The sequence below is a fragment of the Anthonomus grandis genome, chromosome 4, assembly GCF_022605725.1.
Source record: "Anthonomus grandis grandis chromosome 4, icAntGran1.3, whole genome shotgun sequence".
Taxonomy (NCBI): Eukaryota; Metazoa; Arthropoda; class Insecta; order Coleoptera; family Curculionidae; genus Anthonomus; species Anthonomus grandis.
In genome coordinates, this window is record NC_065549.1 from 14,282,712 (window position 1) to 14,301,111 (window position 18,400).

The 18,400-nt window shown below is 31.8% G+C and overlaps 1 protein-coding gene across 1 annotated transcript; it reads left to right on the top strand.

The window, feature by feature from the left end:
• Positions 1–1,313: 1,313 nt before the first annotated feature.
• On the top strand, positions 1,314–14,731 carry LOC126734947 (polyisoprenoid diphosphate/phosphate phosphohydrolase PLPP6). The gene is made up of 5 exons (XM_050438806.1): positions 1,314–1,507; positions 1,576–1,713; positions 13,947–14,046; positions 14,130–14,252; positions 14,310–14,731. The coding sequence occupies exons 1-5, from the start codon at positions 1,499–1,501 to the stop codon at positions 14,585–14,587; spliced, it is 648 nt and encodes a 215-aa protein (XP_050294763.1). The 5' UTR covers positions 1,314–1,498; the 3' UTR covers positions 14,588–14,731.
• The last annotated feature ends 3,669 nt before the right edge of the window (positions 14,732–18,400 follow it).

Sequence of the window (18,400 nt, forward strand, 5' to 3'; positions counted from 1 at the left end):
GTAAATTATGAGACGGGTTATGAAATTTATGCAATATATAATTCATTTCAACAAGATCGAGTCTTCCAATAGATAATTACTGCAATGAATACAATCTGAAGTTCTTTATTTATAGAATGTTGTGTGTCTTATGAAGTTTATCTTTTTTATCTTAGTAATGAAATTTATACTTTTTCTACTTTCCTGAAAAATATGTTTCAATTTTATGTTTAAAGCAATTAAGAAATGTAACCATTAATGATTAAAAAAAAGTTTTCTTACTGTAAGTCGTCCCTTGATATTGCCTCTAAACGTCGTTCTGATTTTTTAAATATCTATTTCCACTAACGAATGTAAATACTGAAACTGTTTATTCATTCGGAAATACATAAAAAAATCGCTGTGGTTATCCATTTCCAAAAGATTAATGAGAGTATGATCACCGCAATGTGTCCCTACCTTAATTCTTGTGCAGTATCCTTATACAACTTTATGAGTTCTCTCTATTACCTAATCTGAACTATAACTGATATTTTTTTAATTGGAATTGGTAAAAACCGCGGTTACCCTTTTTGTTGACAACTTTGACAGGTGAGTGTGACGTATTGTTCCCCCACCACTTAAAAATTATGATATAACGAAATAGTCGCTGAAATGAATTAGTTATTAGCAATTGAGTTGAAGTTTTTGTTTTTTCTTTTCTGTTTGATTAAAAAATGAAGTCGAGTTTTTTGATCCTCCAGAGCTTAAGCCACTCTTTTCTCTCGAATAAAATATTATGCTTTTATTGTATTTAAACTAAATTATGAATAATGCCATCTAAATTTGCATGGCTAAAGCCAACAACTTATTGCCAAAATTATTTTTAAATTTTCGTTCTTTAACTTTTCTTCTCTAAGTAGCGTACCTTTATTAATACTTTATTACGCAACAATTGAAAATATATCATAATATAAAATTTCTAACATAAGTACCATCAAGCACATTGCACACCATATCGCAATCCTCAATCAATTTTTTACAATCTAAACATAACCTTCTTCTGGACTGTATAACTAAAAAAGTAACAAATCCAAAACCGGGTAATAATTGGTAAATACCATACGCCAAACGGCTGATCCGTGACTTCACGTTTTCCCCTATTTTGGTTAAAACCCGAATTGCAGAAACGCATTTATATATAAATACTAACTAAGAATCATTCCACGTTGAAAATCGGCTCAGCTTAGCAATTTTCTTATATAATTTTACGAGTTCCCTCTATTACCTCATCTAAACTATAACTGACATTTTAATTTGGCTGTCAACTTTTTATTGACAATTTTGACAGCGACAGTTAGTTGCTAACTTCATTATTATTTATTTTATTTATTTTTCATAATTTTTCATCATTTCCAATTTACATTTTAAATATAAAAAAGATTAGATAAGAAATAGGGATAAACCTTAATAGAGTAGATAAAAATAATATCCATTATCCATACTTACCTTTTTTCAATTTTGCAGAAAATTTGTTATAATGGCTGAAGTAAGTTTTGCAATTTCATTTCCTATATGCTAAATAAATAAAGAAATACTTCTCTTTTATTATAATAGGGAAGTCCTAAAAGGCGACCACCCACTTGGCTTCAGGAAATACTCTCTGCCGATGAAGAACTAACAAGAAAATTTGTAGTGTGGGGAAATAGCTTGGCCCCTTTACATTCACTTAGAAAACACTATAAGGCTTTAGAGGTAATTGTGAAACAATATTTATAGGTTTAAAGTCCAATTTTTAAAATATTCACACAATGTCTCTCTGGTATATGATTCATTCTCTGTTTTCACTTGTATTTTTATAAGATTTTATTTATTTATTTATTTATTTATTCATCGACGTATATAACATTTCAAGTACTTATTAATAATTAACAGTAGTCTTAAGTAAAAACTATAATACTAATAAACAATACTGTGCTAAACATAATCCAAAGAGTGGGAGTAGGGCACTATCCCAAGATGCCCTAGCTGACGACTTAAATTTATTTAAAGATGTACTGAAAAAATCAAGATCTTTTGCAAATCTATTCACTGTAGAAGCTATTCTATTTATAGGACTGTTTAGTAGATAGGATGTTCTGCAAAAGGGAATGTGGAGAACCGCCTGACCTCGTATTGTGTAAGAAGATACATGCAAAGAGAAAAGGCACAGACATTCCGGACTTCTAACAATACCATTCAGAACCTTAAATGCAAAGCAAACATCAAAGAACTGCCTTCTACTTGATAAGGAGTTTATGCTCAGGTAGGACATGGTCTCTGAACAGGTAAGATCCAGGCCTGACTTCATAAGAGTATATCTGGCAAACCTGATAAACTTGTGCTGGATATTTTCAAGTCTCTCAATGTGAATCAGAAAATGAGGTGACCAAACAATATTGGAGAATTCGAGAAGAGATCTCACCAGGCAAATATATAGTGTCTTCAATGCTGACACATTAGTAAAGTCTTTGCAAGATCTTTTGATAAAACCAAGCAGTATTTATCAGGTTTGCCAGATATACTCTTATGAAGTCAGGCCTGGATCTTACCTGTTCAGAGACCATGTCCTACCTGAGCATAAACTCCTTATCAAGTAGAAGGCAGTTCTTTGATGTTTGCTTTGCATTTAAGGTTCTGAATGGTATTGTTAGAAGTCCGGAATGTCTGTGCCTTTTCTCTTTGCATGTATCTTCTTACACAACACGAGGTCAGGCGCTTCTCCACATTCCCTTTTGCAGAACATCCTATCTACTAAACAGTCCTATAAATAGAATAGCTTCTACAGTGAATAGATTTGCAAAAGATCTTGATTTTTTCAGTACATCTTTAAATAAATTTAAGTCGTCAGCTAGGGCAACTATCTTGGGATAGTGCCCTACTCCCACTCTTTGGATTATGTTTAGTACAGTATTGTTTATTAGTATTATAGTTTTTACTTAAGACTACTGTTAATTATTAATAAGTACTTGAAATGTTATATACGTTGATGAATAAATAAATAAATAAATAAATTAGCTCTATTTACAGTATTTTCAAAGTGGTGGGAGAAAGTAAGACTCCGGTCCAGAAAGACACCCAGATCCTTGACTGAGTCAAGCTCCTTCAAGGGGATACCATCAATAACATATTGACAAGGAGGGGAGACCCTTAAACGAGTAAACCTCATAAACCCACATTTCCTAACATTCAATGACATTTCATTCATGACTTACACCAGGAAAACACTCTGTTTATATCTCTCTGAAGCACCAACTGATCCTGAGAGGAGAAATCCGCCGAAAAATTTTTAAATCATCAGCGAAGAGCAAAAACTCAGACTCCAGTAGGGAGCCGAGGTGATTGATAAAGAGACTGAATAACAATGGTCCCAAATGGGAGCCCTGAGGTTGTCAAAAATGGGTTGGACAAAAAACCACCAATTTTAACACGCTGCTCTCTATCCATCAGATAAGACTTGATCCAAAGTAAAAGAGATCCGCTGATGCCGAGATCTGAAATATGAGAGATAAGAATATTATGGTTGACCCTATCGAAGGCTTTACTAAAGTCCGTGTATATCGCATGTGTTTCATTACCGTCGGCAATTTGTGGTTACTTTACCCTGGTGGAGTCAATAATTAGAAACACATACCAGAAAGACCTAACATTTTTATAAACATATTTTAATGAAGACTGTCCTGAGGGAAAACAGGCAAATAACATAATGGACATTCGACACACTCCCAAAGTGACTCCGCCAACCTTTCGCGACACTGAATTATCGGGGTTGGGTTGGGTTTGTTGGGGCTGAGCTGGGTTGGTAGTGATTTTTTTTTATATAAAAAGGCGCTGGGTGCAAAAAGGACCTGTTGGGTGAATAATCATTTCTCATAAGCAAAACTGATCAAAATCGAATGATTGAGTCTCTGACAACGAATTTATAATAAATATGACATACATTAACTTTTGTAACTGTTTAATTTTTTAAATTCGTACAAAAAAACGGCGTTTGATAGGATAGTAAACTGTTACGCCAGGGGTAATTATTTCATATAGTCACTTTTTTTTAAACGATTTAAAAAAAAAAAAAAAAAATTGAAAAAATTGAAATTTTTGGTCTCCGACAATGAAATTATGATGAATACGACATTCACTATCCTATGTACCTGTCTTTCTTTTTTTAATCTTGAAAATGGGTAGTCGATAAGATAGTAAACTGATACCGTAATTTGTATACATTCCAGCCCTGACAAAACTCAACAATATGAATGAAAACTTGGCTCAATCTAAATAAGGCTGTAATATATGATATTCTCTAAGAACCTGTTTCTTTTCCTACTTATAAATATTATTAACTAATAACTCATTGCACTTTTTTACACTACACCAATTCAACACCAATTTTATTTTAACACCAATTCAGAAGGATGGATAGGAGGCCAAGTAGTAAATTACACAAAGTTAGTTATAGTGTTTCTTAATCAGTATCAGGAAGAAAGAAAGGAAGAAAGAAAATGTGCTATATATTATGTAAGACAACAAAATCTTGTGTACAAGCATCCTAAAAACTAAAAAATTCCAAATTCACTTTTTCACTAAATTTCAAATTTCAAACAAACATAACATCTAAAACACTTACACAAAAAAATTTACACACATTACCAAAATTAATCATAACAAAACAGACTGAGAAAAGAAAAGCATCTTTTTGATAAATTCCATTAAAAAATAAGTAAAGCTGTCAATAAAACAGAATTTAGAAGAAGTAAATTAAATTATTTAACAGGAAACAAAACTAAAACACTAAAATGATATCAGAGCACAGGTTAAAAGGTATCATTAAAAAAATCATCAAGGCTATAATATGCCCTGGATAATAAAAGTGATTTTAATTCCTTTTTGAATCTCTTAACTTCTAAAATTTGTCTGATACATAGAGGAACATGGTTGTAAATTTTTTTGCTAAGGTATATAAGTGAGTTCTTGGTGAGGGAGGATGTAGGGATTGGTAAGGGAAAATCTTTAACCTGGCGAGTCATATGACCAGTGTTAGAGGGAGGTTTAGGACATTTATGAATAAGAGTAGCTGTTTCTAAGATAAAAAGAGAAAAAAGAGTTAGGATTTTTTTAGATATAAAGAGAGGTTTACAAGAATCTCTTAACCCAGCGGAACATAGGTATCTAACTGCCTTTTTTTGAATCACAAAAATTATGTTTAATAATCCCTTGTTGCTTAAACCCCAAAAAGGCAAGCCATAACGAAGGTGGGACTCAATAAGAGAAAAGTACACTGAACATGCAACTACCCCTCCCAGCTGATGCCCCGCCATTCTTACTGCAAAGCATCCAGAGGATAATTTTGATGCAAGATTTAGGATATGATCTTCGAAGCGAAGGCGACCATTAATGGTAATACCAAGGAACTTACAGCTTTCTTTGTTTTGCAAGGGGGAGTTTTCACTAAACATAAGGCCCTGAACGTCACACTTAAATCCCATAATAAAGGTTTTGCCCACATTAAATACAAGCCTGTTTGCAGCACACCACTCTGATAAAATCTTAAGATCCTTAAAAACCTGGGCTCTAACATTATCAGAATTTCTATGATTCCATAAAATGGTGGTATCATCAGCAAACTGAACCACTTTGCCCTGCAGTTTTAATGAACCCAAATCATTTACATAGAGCAAAAATAATAGTGGTCCTAACACTCAACTCTGAGGTACTCCAGTTTTAAGGGATCTGGAATCGGATAAACATCCAGATACTGTAACTCTTTGGGTACGATTAGACAGATAGGATTCCAGCCATTGCAATGCCACACCTCTAAAGCCATAATTATTGAGCTTAGACAGCAGTATTCCATGATCTACACAATCAAATGCCTTGGATAAATCGCAAAACACTGCCGCCGCGGACTCTCCAGAATTTAAGGACACATAGACACTCTCCAAAAAGCCGAAAACAGCGTCATGAGTCCCTTTTCCCGTTTGAAATCCAAACTGATTTGCAGATAAAATGCAATTGTTGCAAAAAAGATAAAATTCTGATTTTTGCAAGTTTTTCAACTATCTTGGAGAGGGTAGATAATATAGAAATTGGATGGAAATTACAAGGCTCACTCACATCTCCACCCTTATAAAGAGGGATAACCACTGCCTCCTTCAAACATGCTGGAAATATGCCATTATGAAAGGAATTATTTATGGCAGAAGCTAAGGCATTCAATGCTGAGTCAGGCAAAAGGAGTAGTAATTTTGATGATATTCCATCAGCTCCAGCTGATTTATGGTTTTTTAAGCTTTTAATTGCATCTCTAACATTAGTAAGGCTAACAGGATAAAAGAAAAAAGAATTTTGAACTGACACTTGTTGAATATAATGCTAAGGATCAATATTAGTATTCACATCCTTGAGCAATAAATGAGGAATATTACAGTAATAATCATTTAAACTATTTGGTCTTACTTCTGGTTCTGAAACTTTCTTGTGAGAATGCCTGAAGTCATTTATAATTGACCAACATTCTCTCTGCCTATTTGAGGACATATTCAAGTGGTCACTATAATATTTAACCTTAGCTGCTTTTATCGTCTTTCTATATAGACTACGATATTTCTGATGATAAAGAATAATGTTTGCATTAGTTGTAAACTTGCACAGCTTAGCCAAAAAACGGAGGTTTTTAGCTGAAGTTCTGAGGCCTGCTGTGACCCATGGTTTTCTATTTTTCATTTTAAGCCTCTTTTTAGGAAAACACTGATTGAACTTGTCACATAGCACATGAAATAACAAAGTAAACGGGTCAGGAGCCATTTCAACTGCATTCCAATTAACCAAAGCTGCAGTAGAAGAAAAAGCATTAAAATTTGCTCTGCTGAAAATTCTTCCTATATAATGAGATGAAGGAAATACAGTGTTGCATGGAATCCTAGCGAGAATGGCTTCATGGTATCATATGGAAGTATCATCCCAGGTCCTTTCTAGTTATCTTAAAGTTTCAAATATACTGAAGAACTCACAACTCACAAATTAATAACTTTTGGCAAACTATCGATAAATATAAACTAATTATTGTAAGCACGACTCGAATGTAAACAAAATAATATACCTATACCTAACCCTATTTTGTGTTAGATGACACTAGAACACTACAGTTATTTCGAATAAAAATTGGCTGACGTGTAAAAGACCCAACCGATCATACTCGAACGTTTAAAATATTTCGCGGGTATTGTGTCGAATGTCCATTATGTCGAATGCCGATTGTGTCGAATGCACCCGTCTCTCCCTGAGAAACTATTTATGCTTAATGTGGTTTAATAGGTGAATCATTAGGAGCTAATCACCTGTGCCTGTAATACTGTATTAATGTATATGAGCAGGTTAAATATATTTCATTGAAATTCAGTTTAAAAAGTCAATAAAAGTTAGACAAAATCAAATCAAAAAATGCTTTATTATATGAAGAGCTTCACAACTTTTATTTACAAAGCTATAGAAAAAAAATGATCAAAGTATACATATATGTACATGAAGGATAAATTACAAGAGATTAAAATTTATAATTATTAATTATGAACATGGAAATTAGAAATTGTAAAATGTAAGACCATGAGGTAAATACTTTTTTTATATGACAAAAAAATAGAAATGTATTTAGTTTGAAAGAATAATAACTAAGTCAAATAGCTTAAGCATCTAAAACAAAAAGCAATTATTTGTGATAGAATTCATTTAAGAGAATAAAATGTGCTACTTAACAATATTTTCCTATTATTTAACACTATTAATTTTTCAAATGATCTTTAATAATAAATGTAACTAAAGGCCGATTTACACAATGCCAGTGACTGGCACGCCAGCGCTGGTATCGTGTAGACACTATTCTGTGCCAGTGCAGTGCTGGCCGACTGCGCTGGCGAGAATAGAGGGTTTGCCTATTTTTCATGCCAGTCGATTTCACCTCCATGCTCCGCAACACCCGCGCCAGTGCTTAGGCAGCGTCTAAACACGTTGCCGCCAGTCAGTAGCATACTTAGGAAGGCTGTCTTGAAAGTTGAATTATTTAGTTTATTTTTTGTAATTATTTCTGGGTGTTTTTGAAAAAATCGCCCGTAAGTTTAGTGCAGATGAAACTTTAAAGCTTGTTCAACTGTATAGAGAGCATGAATGCCTATGGAATATTCGATGCCAGGAATATAAAAACAAACAAAACCAAACATCGGCTCTTCAACAAATTCGGACCGAAATTGGTATTGAAGGTATTACGATTGAGGACATAAAAAATAAGATAAAAAGTGTTAGAAATACTTACTATTTAGAAGTCGATAAAATCGAGAAATCTACTAGATCTGGCGCTGGGGGAAATGTCTATATACCGAGAGTAACATGGTTTGAGGAATTAACTAAGACGAAGAACAACGGTAAGAAAAATAATATGTATATTTATAAGTTTAGTTTAACATTATTTACTATTTTTATAATACTATATGTGACCAAATTGCCACGGAACACTACCGTCGTCCATAAAAAAATTCTTATATTTATCTCTTTTTTCTCTAGCAATATTTGCTGAATGATTACTTCCTTGATTCGAGATACTTTTTAAGGAAGGGAGTTATTTCATGCCTCCATAAGCCTGGTACAATATTTCCATCTTGATCTTCCCTCTCTATACAAATTGCAGTGATATAGGATTTTGATTTTTTTCTTAGCCAATTATGTAGTGCACAAGTTGCAAAAATGATGACGTCTGGCACGTGATAGCCTGTAATTAAATATTTTTTCTTCTGCACTGAGGTTAACGCCTGGATATGGCTTTAATAAATATGTCTTAAGCGGAAATGCTGCATCTCCAACAATAACTCCATCTTCAGGTAACAGGCCATTTTCTAGTTGAATTGAACAGTTTTTGAAAACACCACCATCAGATGCATTGCTACTTGCGCCAACGTTTATGCATGAAAAACAGTAGTTGTGATCAACAATAGCTAACAATATGATGCTACTTGTTTTTTTATAGTTAAAAAAGTTACTTCCACTATTAGAGGGAGCTCTGATTTCTACATGTTTTCCATCTATTGAGCCATAACACGTTGGAAAATTCCATTTTGTATTAAAGCCCGCCTCAATGGTTTTCCATTCCTCTTCTGTATTTGGCATCTAAAAAATGAAATAACATGATTAGATATTTTTTCTTTTTGTAACCTATTGAAATTACAGTTTTGTTAATATATTTTGTTCTTTTATTTGCAGGATAACATAGAAAATGTCGAACAAAACCCTATCAACGACATGGAACGTTCAGTTTCACCAAGCTCGGAAAATAGGTGTAAGGTTCTCCGGCAGTAACATCACCCATGGAGAATAAATCAAGCGCAGAAAAACGGCCACTTACTACAGCATCCCTAAAATCTAAGCACAGCAAACTCTCACAAATGTTTTCATTAATTGACGATTTAAAAAATATAGATAAAAATATGGAAGAAACAGAACATGACGTATTTGGAAAGAGTGTATCAGCTCAATTAAAGAAATTATCCGAAGAACAAGCAATCATTGCTCAAGAAAAAATACAGAGCATATTAACTCAATGCAGACTTGCTGATATAAAAGCCAAGAAACCTAATTCTGCATATTTTAATATTCAGCAACCGGTGCAATCAAACATGCCCTCTCAAGCGTATGCCAGCGTCCATTATTAGCAGTCGACCTACCAACCAGCATTATACTGTCCCCCACCAGAAATCAGTCCAACAGGCACTACAAGTTCTTCTTCGGCTTCTCACTACAACGATTTTTCCTCAATTTCATGTCACAATGATAGCCTGGACGAAAGCACACAAGCCAGTGATATAATAGTGACTGCTTTGAGAAATATGTAGTGTAAATTATTCCGCATATATTAAACATACTTTACCTTAATAAATTGTTTTAATGCTCTAAAAATTGCCCGACACACTTCTGGTATTAACTGTGATATAGCAGATTTGGAAACACGATAAAAGTGACTTTTGCTTGGGTAAGACATTCCTGTAGCTAAGTATGTCAACGTTATTTCTAACTTTATTTTTGCGGGTAGTGCATCTCTCATTATGGTGTCTTGACACTGAATAGGGTGTTCTATGAGAGAAAGTAACTCGTCAAAATTTTCGGCTGTAAGTCGTAACGCCAATCTGTACTTAGAGGGATCTTCTAATCTAAGCTGTTTTAACAGCAAAGCCGAACCTCCTGTTATTGATCTCTCACTGATCCATTTTCTCACCCATAGTCGCTTCTTTTTTTCAATTCTTCATTTAACATATTACTCAATTCATCTTTTACTAACATAATCACGGTTCTTATTGTTCTTTTTTTAAAAAGTTCAATTTTTCTCGAATTCATTTTTAAAAACAACACAGTACAAATTCACAACTGACTTGAACTTACTGACATCGTGTGAACAACTTTAGGCACAACACTTGGCCAGTAAAAAACTGGCTTGCCAGTGAGACTGGCGCCAGTTACTGGCATCGTGTAAATCGGCCTTTAGACTTAAAAAATAAAAAAAAATAATTAATATTATAACAGATTTTTGGGATTTCCTTGATAATTTTTTAATGAACACTTATACAGAATTATATAATAAAATTGCACTTTTATAATGTGGAACACCAATTGTGAATTTACATTTTGACAGATATCAGCAGATCTTATGTAAAAGATCTAATGAGTTTTATGTATTTATAATAATTTTTAATAAGCTTTTACTAGGTATAAATAATTTCAAATAATTCTGGCACCTTTATGCCAAAATAATTTAAAAAAAAATCAATCAAAGTACAGTAACTTATTGATAAAGCTGGAGAAAAATTTAACATGAGTACACAGTGATAGTCTTGGTGATACCTTAAACACTAAATTCAAAAATGAAAAAATGAATCAACTTAAAAGAACCATACAATTAAAATTGCTCACTGAAAAACTCCTGAACATCATAATAATCCCTTGTTAGTAGCAACTTCTTTACTTCCTGCCTAAAGCTCCTTTCATCACAGATTTTTCTTAAGCTAACTGGTAAATGATTGAAAAGGCTTGACCTTTTGAAAATAATGCAGGCCTGAACTTCGAATAGGCAACAACAAATCATAAGTTTGTCTTGTGTTATGTGAGGTCATATTTTTAGCCAGAGGGTGCCTATATTTTTAGTGGTTCAGAGAAACTGTTTCTTAAATAAAAATATATTGATAGCAAGAACAAGAGGTTTACATGAATCTCTCAATTTTTAAATACTGTGTGCATCAGCTGTTTTGCATAAGAACCTTAAAACATATGCTATATTGGATATGAGTTTCTCTTAATGCAAAATAGGTCTGTCTCAAACAGTAGTTGTCTGAGTAAAACAATAAGAAGATAATTCCTTGTTTAAAAAAAAATATGTGTTTAAAATTTCAGCTTCTAAGTATATAGTACCAAGAAATTATTTTCTGTTACATTTATTAGCATATTGTCCTTAAAAGAAACTGAACATTGACTATTTTTAATGGTCAATAAGATAACTTGTTTGAATCACAACATTTCTTTACCAATGTCAACAGCTTCACAAATTGATGACATCATCAGTGACAAATGCAAATTTACCAAAAACACTGAAACTTGCAACATCATTAATATACAATAAGAACAGAAAACCAAGAGTTAACACTGAGCCTTAAGGTGCTCCACAAGTTGTAACTGACCCCTGATCAGACTTTGATCCTTTATTGACAACTGACAGACAATTGACAGCTTAAATACAGTTACTCTAAGAAATTAAAAAAGGCATCATTTTTAGATCTGGATTTAAAAAAAATTAATTTAGTATTCTATTATTCTCTACAAAAGCAATGACTTGTTTCTTTACCAGTATTTCTATAATCTTAGATATCCATGGTAACAGAACTGGCTTATAGTTGCAATCATCAGTTTGCCACCCTTTTAAAGAAGAACATTAGCTATCTTTAAACTATCTGGGAAAATACCAGTTTTGAAAGATAATTTCATGCACTCTGCCAGAGCCATATCAGGAAATTTAAGCAAAACTTTGATTGAAATACAATCCTATCTAGACTTTTTGTTTTTGTTTAATTTTGCTTGATTCTTGTACATTTATATATTTCATAAAATATCTAAAGTTTTTATTTATTTTTATATTATGTTAAATTATCAGTAATATTTCTATAGAAGTTGTTAATCTCATTTTCTGATCGTTTTATATTTCTTTTACAATTCTAGTAACGTTGTGTTTACCTTGAATTTCATTAATGATTTCCTCTGTTGATTGGAATACCTTCCCAATCTGCTCCTAGAGTATATTCACCTTGTTTCCCTGACAATCCTACACAATATGGATCTATAAGCAGAAAAATAATTTACCAAAAATTAATTAAAAATATGAAACTTTGATATAATGCAAAGATCTTATATTCTTTACTGACCTTTTTATTCCCACAGTCATCCAGTTTATATTTTGCTTAAGAGGCTTCAAAAGATAACAAGGGTTAAAAGTTTAAACCAAAAGAGCCTGGAATTTTGCCAATGCGTCCTTAAAATTTAGAGTATGATTAGATTATGAACTATAATTTAACATTCCAGACTCCCAGAGCAGCAATCTGAGAAAAAGCATATACAGTTAAATAAAATAGAAATAGCAATTATGTATTTTAAGTGGAATTATATACAACTATTTGTTATAAGCCCTTACTTCTATACTAAAATGAAAACCGGCAATACCTTAACAATAGAGTAAGAACATAGCAGACAATGCGATGGAATAATATGATGAGATACAACTTAGATAATGGAATCAAAAAAATAAATCTCCCCAAAGCCTTTGATAAAATTAGGAATTTTTGATTACTTTCTTAATTTATTAGTATTATTTAACTAATTAATCAATTTTGTAATGAAAATGTGTACATTTTTCGGCTCTGCGGACAAATAAGGCTTCATAATTGGGAATTTTCAAGCTTTAGAATAGCATGTTGATTAGTCAGAGATGAGAACTAACTGATATATTATAATTTTCAGCAGTCAGGGATTTCATAAAATGATCTGTTTTATATTTTGAAAAAGACAGTTTTGGTCAGTGCTATTATAATTAGAGGCTTATGCCTTACTTGTTTATGCCGTACTTGTTTTTTCATAATTATTCATAATTTATACTATATACCAAACATAAACATTCTTATACTACAGTATAAGAATGCTTGGATTTTTTATCATCATCACATCCAGCACAACTAATACATCAATGATAAATAACAATATAGATTATAACAAATTAGTTGCATTTCTTTTATTTCTAGTTTTTCAAAGACAAATTTGACACATAATTCCATCATATCAAGAACATTCTCCTCTAACAAGAATGGTGACCTGCCTGTTTAAACATATTTATAAAGAGGAAGTATAAACCAAAACGAAGTGAATATAACTATTTAAAACCTTGCAATAATGATTATAATGAATAGAGTCTTCACACACAATGAATATGACATTCGTTTAATAATAAAGCCTAATAAATCTATTTCTACTGGTATTGTCCCAAAAATTGTATACTCAATTCTCCTAGAAAGCTCAGGGCAATACTCATAATACTAATGCAGTTTGGATCATTTATGTCTGAAAATTGGAATATAATAACCCTCAATATTTAAAATTCAGAAAACCTACAGTTTTTAGGAATCTTCAAAAAATATAGTGGTTGTCTTTCTTGATCTAGTTAATTTTTGTCTTTTAGTATGTGATTGTTAATAATAAAACTCATAAAAGAGTTGTTTTGAATCATATGAGCTTTGCAAATTTTTATGCAAATTTACCAAATACATATTATTAAATTACAGCAAATATTTTAAAACTTATTAGACATTAAAGAAAAACTTGTTTTCAGTAATTTTATGAATACTTCTAATATGCTACATACATTTATTTTCTATTTTTTTTAGGTAACTTGTCATGGAATACCATGGCTAGCTTTCTGGATTGCCTTTACATGGTTATTCAATAATACTCACTTGATCGGCCTTCAAGTCAACATGATCATGGGTAAGATATCTATGTTCTAAAAAAATTTATTTTCTATTATATGGCTTCTTTATAAAGCTTAATTTTTTTTGTAAATGTTTTAGCATTAATTCTGGACATAGTTCTAGTAGCAATAGCGAAAGCGTTCTTCAGAAGAAGGCGGCCTTTAGAAAATAAGAAAGACGCCTTTGCCGAATTTGGTCCAGACCATTTCAGTTTTCCTTCAGGTAAATTTTAAAGCTACCAAGTATCTATTAGTAACACCAGTGCCATATTGTCGACAGGTCATTGCAGCCGAGCAGCCATGGTCGCCTTTATTTTCATATTTCTCTGGCCAATCCCAATATTTTTTCATCTACCACTTCTTGCTTGGACTACTGCTCTTTGTATAAGCAGAGTTCTTATGCAACGTCATCACCTATTAGATGTTATCGGAGGTGTTGTTTTGGGAGTTATTGAAGGACTTTTGATGGCTCTCTTATGGATTGGAGATTCTAATGCTATGTGGATAATGAGTTTCATTTCTGATGAAAAGATTGCTGGGGCAGAGTATGATGTTTAGGACTAGGATGTGTCCAGTAAGTGAACAAATGTGATTTTTACATATTGTATTCAGTTGTTAGTCATTTTTACAAATGTGATTTGAGTATAAGATTGTTGCTTTAGCTAAATTATTTTGTAAATATAAGAAATACCAAAAGCAGAAGTTGATTTTATATTAATTCATTTTAAACGATCCTTAATGACTTTTAAATCTTAATACTACTATTACCCTAATCTGGAATTTAATAAGATGTTTAAAAAACAATAGAGTTGGTTTCTGTGACTTAAAAACAAAATACATATTTTTGTATTTAGACCAGGTCTGTTCTAAATTATAAAATTCATAATTTTGAGCCCAATCCTATTATAGTTACTCATAAAAAACTATTTTTTGTGTTACAAATATTACCCTGGATCAAGAATAATTCAGTATGCCTTAAAGTATAATACTTAAATACTTGGCAAACTTCTATTTTGATTTAAAGCTCTTTTAAGAAATTGAAAAATTAATGCTACGTCATATCATTATTGGGTCAATTTATTTGAAATCATTTTTAGTACTACATATAATATTAGTAATTAAATAATGGTTAAAATATGTTAAAAACTGCAAATATTCAAAAGTTTTTTTCTCAATTCATAGTAAAACTAAAAACGGTTTTCGAAAAACGCATTTTTCTTTGCTTATAGTTAGGCCTCAATTAGGCTAATGTAAACAAAAGTGTGAGGAATAATATAGATAGTTAAGTTCTCCTAAGAATGACCTAATTTAGGTCAAGAGGTTGGCAAATTTATTCCTGGCTAATCTTTTTATTTTTAATCAAAATCAATATATTTTTATGAATGATTGCCTTGAGTTTTGAAAACCATTCTGGCTAAAGGAAGGAGAAAAAGAACGAAGATAGGAGGGATTAAAATTATTATGAGATCAAAACATTTCAGATGGAAGTTTTCGAAAGACACTCAACATACAATTTCATTAAGTACATTCTTCTCTAACAAGGATAATAAACTGAGTAACTTGGAAGCTGTTTACAAATTTAGACTTACAAGTGAATATAACTATTTAAAATAATAATTAAAATATTCACACAATAAATATCACATTATTTCAATAAAGTTAAGCAGTGAAGTAGCTAAAACAAATTTTATTTTTATTTATTTATTTATTTTACGGGATCAACCCCATTACAACAGTAAATTAAATAGAAAATCAATTGAACCTAACCATACTTAACAGTAAAATACTAACTATTAAGCAGTAATAAAGCCTACTTATAAATGTAAAATACCGAAAATAGTTTTATAACTTAAATCAATATAACAGAATTCTAAAAATACTAAAAACATACCCTACTAAAGTATAATATTCAGTATAGCACTAAAAAAAAAAAATTAAACAATTTCTCTTATTTGACTCTTAAATCTAGATAAGGAAATGCCCAAAATTTCAACCTCCCTAGTATTGACAATTCTTAGAGTTCTTTCAATAGGAGCATGTAATGCATAATTGGCGCTATGAAATGGTAATGAAAAGACACGATACTGCCTTAAATTCCTAGATAGAATATTAAATTGTATTGTCATCAGAAGTTCTGGACAAATTATCTGACCATTCAATAATTTATACAAAAAAATTAAATCTCCATATATCCGTCTTTGTCTCAATGTCTTCATATCAAGTATTTCTAAAACAATATCATAAACATGATCATCCGGAATTCTTATTCGAAGTTTATAGAGACAAAACCTAATAAATTTGTTCTGAACTCTTTCCAAGGACAAGCAATTATTCATGTAAAAGGGCGACCATATCACAGCCATATTCCAGCAATGAAACAACCAATGACATGTATAACCTCTTACAGGTCTCTATAGAAAATTCTTTACAGTTCCTTAGTACAAAACCCAGATTCTTAAAGGATTTGAGAACAATATTGTTTATGTGTGCATTAAAGTTTAAATGAACATCAAACGAGATACCAAGATCTTTAACTATGCTGCAATATTGAAGTGTACTTCCTTGAATAATATATGGAGTGACAACCTTTTTAGTACGCTTGAGAAAACTTATATAATTGCATTTGCTTACATTCAAAAACAAATTGTTGGTAACACACCACTCATTGAATCTATCCAAATCACTTTGCAACAAAATCTGATCAAGTATTGATAAAATCTCTCTAAAAAACTTCAAATCATCAGCAAATAAAAGGAAGTCACTGTTCTCAAAACAGGCACCAATATCATTCACAAAAATATTAAAGAGCAAAGGTGCACAGTGCCCACCTTGTGGAACACCTGAAGTGACATTAATATAGCTTGATCTTGCATTACCTATTCGTGCCTGCTGGGTCCTCCCTGACAGGGAATTTACAAACCAATTCACCATAAGATTAGAAAATCCAAAAATATCCAATTTTTTTGCCAAAATACTATGGTCAACTCTGTCGAACGCCTTGGAGAAGTCGGTGTAGATTACATCCATCTGACATCCCCTCTCCAAGGCATTCAACAGATTCTGCTGAAACACTAACAAATTAGTCACAGTAGACTTTCCAGAAATAAATCCATGTTGTTTGCTAAGTAACAACTCTTTACAATAAAAATATAATTGATCATAGATAAGACTGTCCAGGAGCTTTGGAATGGCTGATTGTATACAAACACTTCTGTAATTCTCGATTTTGCTATTGTCGCCAGATTTAAAAATTGGCATTACAAAACTATGTTTCCACAAGGTTGGAAAAATTGCAGAATCTAAAGATCTTTTAAAAATTATAAAAAGAGGGTATGAAATAGTACATACACACTTTATTAGAAAATAATTCGGAATGCCATCGGGTCCTGAACTAACTTTGGGTGGCAACTTGGTAATTTTATCAAAAATCAACCCAACGGAAAGGGTGGGATTAGGAATGGTCATATTTAACTTTGCTTGCTGATTGATAAAAGCACCATTATTGTTTATATTATTAATAGGACTATAGACTGTTGAAAAAAACTGGGCAAAACCTTCAGCTATCTGTTCACAGCCAACGAACTCATTATCATTATAATACATTAAATTAGGAAGTTTATTAATTGATCTATATTGTTTATGTTATACCAAAAACTTTTAGGGTTAGTGTAGAGTAGTTGGTCTAAGTTTGAAATATAATTATCATAACAAATATCAGTCAAAGTTTTACATCTAGCCCTAATGTTTGAAAAAGTAATATAATCTGCCACATTATGACTGACCCTGTAGCATTTGTGTGCAATTTTCTTTTGCCTAACTAAATATCTTAATTCAGCTGAAAACCAACTAGGAAACTTTGAAGTATTATATCTCTTTAGGGGAACAAAAAGTGCTATAGCCATATCCAGTATATGATAAAAATGTGAGACTGCTATATTAATGTCTGCTGAGCTTAAAACCAAGTCCCAATTAATTCCACATAAGTAATTATTAATACCAATATAATCACCCATTTTAAAATCATAATAAAACTCTACATAGTTTAAATTCGACTGAGTTTCACAACTAAAATCAATTTCAAAATTATACCCTTTGTGATTTAATGACCCCTCAAAAAGACAATCAACTGCTTCCATTACAGCAAGAGTTTGCTTGCTTGAAAAAATTAGATCTAAATAAACAAGCCTATCATTTGGAATTGTAATATTCTGATAAAAACTCAAACAAGCATAATGCTGACCTAAAACTACACCATTGTCAACACCACACCATTGTCGTCATTTCCCCAACTTGAATCAGGTACATTAAAATCACCAAAAATATAAAAATCACAGCTTGAATATTCTTGCCTGAGAATGTCAACAGTATGGC

Coding starts and splice junctions, on each gene's coding strand:
- LOC126734947 (XM_050438806.1), top strand. Junction 1,714..13,946: donor AACACTATAAGGCTTTAGAG/GTAATTGTGAAA, acceptor TATTTTTTTTAG/GTAACTTGTCATGGAATACC. Junction 14,253..14,309: donor CCATTTCAGTTTTCCTTCAG/GTAAATTTTAAA, acceptor TATTGTCGACAG/GTCATTGCAGCCGAGCAGCC.